This window comes from Armigeres subalbatus, chromosome 1, assembly GCF_024139115.2.
Source record: "Armigeres subalbatus isolate Guangzhou_Male chromosome 1, GZ_Asu_2, whole genome shotgun sequence".
NCBI lineage: Eukaryota > Metazoa > Arthropoda > Insecta > Diptera > Culicidae > Armigeres > Armigeres subalbatus.
In genome coordinates, this window is record NC_085139.1 from 97,282,400 (window position 1) to 97,288,399 (window position 6,000).

The following is a 6,000-nucleotide window of genomic DNA, read 5'->3' on the forward strand; positions in this document are numbered from 1 at the left end:
ATAGCTGGATGATAGCTGGATAGCTGGATAGCTGGATAGCTGGATAGCTGGATAGCTGGATAGCTGGATAGCTGGATAGCTGGATAGCTGGATAGCTGGATAGCTGGATAGCTGATAGCTGGATAGCTGGATAGCTGGATAGCTGGATAGCTGGATAGCTGGATAGCTGGATAGCTGGATAGCTGGATAGCTGGATAGCTGGATAGCTGGATAGCTGGATAGCTGGATAGCTGGATAGCTGGATAGCTGGATAGCTGGATAGCTGGATAGCTGGATAGCTGGATAGCTGGATAGCTGGATAGCTGGATAGCTGGATAGCTGCCCAGACAACCAGAATGCATGCATAATAGAATTGTTTTTCTGTTATGCGATGCCTATGCACACAAATTTCATCGCTTACCAGTCGCGAAAACGCTTTTTGCGTACAAAAGTGGAGGCGATATATGTGTATTTCTTATCCGACGTTGAACGGCAGTGTATGCGACATGCACGATTTTTATGCGAGTTTGTTTGTTATACATTGCGATGTCGTTTGTGATAACAAACTCTGTTTGACAGATAATCCGATTTCGTTTGAGTTTGTTTGCAGGAATATGCGATGTCAACATATGAAGCTGGAATAAACTCGCAAAATAGCATACTGTGCGGGAAAGTTTATAAATAAACTGATGAGCTTCGCACCACAATGCGATTTTGATGAAATTTGGATCGGCAAACGATTTTAATCGTACATTCTTATGCGATGTGTGGTTGTCTGGGTGGATAGCTGGATAGCTGGATAGCTGGATAGCTGGATAGCTGGATAGCTGGATAGCTGGATAGCTGGATAGCTGGATAGCTGGACAGCTGGATAGCTGGATAGCTGGATAGCTGGATAGCTGGATAGCTGGATAGCTGGATAGCTGGATAGCTGGATAGCTGGATAGCTGGATAGCTGGATAGCTGGATAGCTGGATAGCTGGATAGCTGGATAGCTGGATAGCTGGATAGCTGGATAGCTGGATAGCTGGACAGCTGGATAGCTGGATAGCTGGATAGCTGGATAGCTGGATAGCTGGATAGCTGGATAGCTGGATAGCTGGATAGCTGGATAGCTGGATAGCTGGATAGCTGGATAGCTGGATAGCTGGATAGAATGGATAGCTGGATAGAATGGATAGCTGGATAGAATGGATAGCTGGATAGAATGGATAGCTGGATAGAATGGATAGCTGGATAGAATGGATAGCTGGATAGAATGGATAGCTGGATAGAATGGATAGCTGGATAGAATGGATAGCTGGATAGAATGGATAGCTGTATAGAATGGATAGCTGGATAGAATGGATAGCTGGATAGAATGGATAGCTGGATAGAATGGATAGCTGGATAGAATGGATAGCTGGATAGAATGGATAGCTGGATAGAATGGATAGCTGGATAGAATGGATAGCTGGATAGAATGGATAGCTGGATAGAATGGATAGCTGGATAGAATGGATAGCTGGATAGAATGGATAGCTGGATAGAATGGATAGCTGGATAGAATGGATAGCTGGATAGAATGGATAGCTGGATAGAATGGATAGCTGGATAGAATGGATAGCTGGATAGAATGGATAGCTGGATAGAATGGATAGCTGGATAGAATGGATAGCTGGATAGAATGGATAGCTGGATAGAATGGATAGATGGATAGAACGAATAGCTGGATAGAATGGATAGCTGGATAGAATGGGATGGGATACGATACTAATGCTGATTCGATGGCTCGAATAATTTAATTTAAGTAGTTTCGTTGCTCTTCCAAAATTGTTGCTGATTTCTGTTCCAAATATTTGTTAAAATATCTTTTATTTGCTTTCTTCATATTCTCCCAACAGATATCCCGTGGCTCTTTTCGATTGGTGGAGAGTGAGTTGATAGACAAGCTCGATCTTCTAATTAGCGAGAACAAAGGCGACGATGAGTACCGCGAACTCTTCAGCACTATGTAAGTATCTCTGTTTTAATATAACTCTAGTCAAATATGTTGTGATGATTTCTCGCTTGTACTAACCAATAAAGATCAGTAAAGAAGATTGATCGTTCGTAAAATGCTGTTTATTTTCGATTTCATGCTTCACGTTATCACTCATCGCATATTTTTGAACTCATTGTACAAAACAATCGATTCGCATGTGGTCCACTACTACTACCAAACTACTACTTCCGCTCATCATCAATCGCCATATCATAAACCAGGGAACAGTTGTGTCTAGCGTAAGTGTTAACAGTCCTAAAATCCTTATAATAATCGTAATAACTACAACTTTCGCTAACTCCCATGCCATTTTTCAATGCTTTCAATCTTTTAAACACACAAAACCTCACAGTCTGCTGGAACGAGTTCAAGCGGAGAATCCCTCGTGGCGAGAATCGGGAACGGCTTTCATTTCGTCCGTAACGCGACTTTTGGAACGGCTGCTGGACTACCGCAGTGTGATGCAGGGCGACGAGAATCGGGACAAACGAATGACTTGCACCGTCAATTTGCTCAATTTCTACAACGACGAAATCAACCGGAAGGAGATGTATGTGAGGTGAGTTGACATGTGCCTTGGCGGTTAACGTAGAATTTGAATTTGGAATGACCGTTCTGGATGGTTGCTTTCAAGGTACATCTACAAACTGTTGGACTTACATTTGGGCGCAGAGAACTACATTGAGGCTGGACTGACACTGAAGCTGTATGCCGATATGCTCTCATGGGACAGCGAAAACGTATCAGACGAGAGTAACGGACCTCGGGAGTGGGAACAGAAGGAGAAGATCTACAAGAATGTGAGAGTAGTTGTTTTGGCTGAATTTGAATTTGGGTTAAACCATTTGAATACTTTGCAGATCATCAACCACTTCGATAAAGGTAAATGCTGGGAAAAGGGGATACCTTTGTGCAAAGAGCTTGCAACATTCTACGAGCGGAAACGGTTCGACTACAACAGATTGAGCGATGTCCTAACCCAGCAGGCTAAGTTCTTCCAGAATATATTGACACAACTTCGGCCGGAGCCGGAGTATTTCCGCGTCGGCTATTACGGAACGGGATTTCCATCTTTTGTTAGGGTAATGAAGACTTTTAATCCTATTTTAATCCTATTTGATTTTAATCCGATTTTGTAATTTCTTATAGAACAAGCAATTTATCTACCGAGGGTTGGAATACGAAAGAATCGGTGCATTCATACAGCGGTTGCAAATCGAATTTCCGGCAGCTCAAATCTTAGATAAGAAGCATTATCCACCGGATAGTTCGGTACTGAATTCTCCCGAGCAGCGATTTCACGTGGTGAACGTGCGTCCAATATCTGATCCAAACCATCTGAAGAGTGCCAAAGTGACCGTTCCGGAGAAGATTTCTAAGTATTATGAGGTATGTGAACAAATGTTTCTGAAGTGCAATTCATTTAAAATGGGGAATGTTTCTTCTTTAGGTAAACGATGTTACCAAGTTTCAGTACGATCGCCCCGTACACAAGGGAGTCGTAGATAAAGACAATGAGTTCAAGTCGCTTTGGATCGAGCGAACGATCTATGATATAGCATTGCCACTTCCGGGTATCTTACGGTGGTTTGAGGTGACAAATGCGTGAGTATATTTTCGGTTGTTATTTTGTTTGCAGACCAATTTAGATTACCTACAAGCAATGTATTACTTGGATTGCTACTAATATTGTGGGATTTTCTCATTTGTTTGGTAACCGCAGCTCTATCCATGAACTTACACCTGTTGAGTTTGCCTGCGAATCTGTATCGAACGTCAACAAGGAATTATCTGACCTCATTGTCCAGTACCGACTCGAACCAAAGCGTAATCTTAATCCATTCACAATGCGGCTTCAAGGTTCTGTAGATGCTAACGTAAACGGGGGTTTCAATAAGTACCAAGATGCATTCTTTACCGAGCGTTTTGCTAAATCCCCGGAAGGCCGTGATCAAAGCTTGCATGTCCAACGCTTGAAGCGTCTGATCTTCGAACAAATGCACATCCTGCGTCAGGCTTTGGAGATGCACCGCAGTCTTGCTTCCGAGGAAGTCCTACCGCTTCATAACCGTCTTTCGGAAGCATTCTTGGAGCTAGAGAAGAGTACATCCGAATGGAAGACAAACATAAACATTCCCACTAAGCCATTACCACCTCTACCGATTGCTAATGTGCAGCCTACAATGATGTCAAATCAGAACACTTCGCTCTCGGGGCCACAGCAGCACTACTTCTCCACCGAGGATCACGATGAAACATATACGTATTTAAGTCGCAAGACATTATCATTAACTGGGATTGTACCCATGACGGCGATGACTTCGTCTCCGGTTCCCGCTCCCCAGGTTCCTCCTAGAGATTCCCTAACCTCTTCCTCCCCATCTGCTCCACCTCTTCCCCCTCGAGGTCACACCCCGGATAAACGTAATTCCAATCCCATGCCCTTTACAGAATTTGTTGAACAGCAGCAGGGTTCGGTTCCGACACGACCTCGCTCCAAAAAATACTCCTTGTACGAAATTTCCCTCAATGAAAGCGTGAACAACAGCTACGGAAGTCCCCGAAGTTCAAGTGACCTCAAAGGTCACTACGACCTGGGAGTGTTCAATAGGGACTCCGGGATATCCACAAGTTCGCACGAACTGAACAACCTCAACAACAGTTCGCAACACGCTCACTCTCAAGTTCATCATCACCATCACTACCATCAACCAAATTCAACAGCCGTCGAACCACTGGACGAGTACAACATTTCCCTGAATGGAAACGGTGGCGCCACAACCCCTCGGGGACACCAGAAAACAAACTCCAACCCGGAATCGTTCAACTCCATCAACGTTCAGGAGCTAGCCATGAACTCCATAAACATATCCCTTTCCCGGCTTACAACGGCCAATGGCGCTAGCCAGCCGCCGCCACCTCCCATTCCACCCAAATCTGCCGCTCTTCATCATCAGCATTCCTTCACGGCGGGCAGCAGCACCATCGCGAACCAATTCCATCCACATCATCAGCGTCAGCAGTCGCTGAATCTGAGCCAGAACTCATCCTCCGATGGCGATGCGATCAGTTTGAACGACATCAGCCCCGCTCCGCCTGTGCCATTCAACGACACGTTTAGCGATTCGTTCAGTGACGAATGCGACAGTACGCCGGCAGCGAACAATAGTCATCACCATCACCACGATGCGGTTGCCTATTGTGTGCCGAAGGCGCAGCAGCAAGCGGTGAGTACCAACAGTTTGGGTCGTCGATCGCTGAACGGAGCCGCCGCTGCGGACGATGTGGTTGAGGTTAGGAACACTACAATGGTGCCGCTGCGGCACGACGACGATGAGGAGGAAATCTTCTATTAGGATGAGGGGAGGAAGGAGACGAAAAACACTGAACGACCGCATGTGCGTACTGTGCAATCTGTTTGTCCGTTTCATAATAGGTTAGAGCTAAGCCAAATTGTCCTATATACAAATTGTAGATAAGCGTGAGTCTGCTGGTTTGGACGACATGAAAATCGAAAATGTGTTTTGCTGAATGATTAAGAATCATATTTTTCATCAATTAAAGATAGGCATCATTTTCTTCAGTTTTGTTCGATGGAAGCCGTCGACTATGCTCTTGAATGTCTCATGGAAATGTCCCCATTCCCCCCACACGGAAGAAATACTTTACCCAATAGTGAGTTTAATTCACCCAACCTCGAACATCCGTACGGGAAGCCAAAATTGAGTAAGTAGGGTCGAAGTAGTTTGCCTTTACTCCCAAAAGTACCCAACGGAAAATTTATTTACCCAAATGTAAGTTTAATTCACTCAATTTCGACCTCAGGTAATAAAACTCAAAGTTGGCTTCCCGTATTAAACCGGGGTCGTTGGATTGTTTGGCTCTTTTGTTTTTGACAACAAAAGAAAGAGTGGATGAAAGAGAAGAGAAAAAATAACTCAAAAGTAAGTTTAAAAATACTCAATTTTGGGTACTTTTTTTCTTCCGTGCATGTAAGA

The 6,000-nt window shown here is 44.4% G+C and overlaps 1 protein-coding gene across 4 annotated transcripts in view; it reads left to right on the plus strand.

The window, feature by feature from the left end:
• Nucleotides 1-5,601, plus strand: part of LOC134203386 (dedicator of cytokinesis protein 3) — a 266,225-nt gene extending 260,624 nt beyond the window's left edge. For 3 of the 4 annotated variants that reach the window (XM_062678260.1, XM_062678274.1, XM_062678281.1), the window contains 8 exons: nt 1,863-1,972; nt 2,224-2,241; nt 2,355-2,561; nt 2,637-2,802; nt 2,863-3,084; nt 3,152-3,391; nt 3,453-3,607; nt 3,726-5,601. In XM_062678260.1, the coding sequence (XP_062534244.1) occupies nt 1,863-1,972; nt 2,224-2,241; nt 2,355-2,561; nt 2,637-2,802; nt 2,863-3,084; nt 3,152-3,391; nt 3,453-3,607; nt 3,726-5,358 (2,751 nt within the window). In that variant the 3' untranslated portion in view covers nt 5,359-5,601. The remainder of the gene's footprint in view (nt 1-1,862; nt 1,973-2,223; nt 2,242-2,354; nt 2,562-2,636; nt 2,803-2,862; nt 3,085-3,151; nt 3,392-3,452; nt 3,608-3,725) is intronic. The other variant, XM_062678267.1, reaches the window with a different exon arrangement.
• Nucleotides 5,602-6,000: the final 399 nt, after the last annotated feature.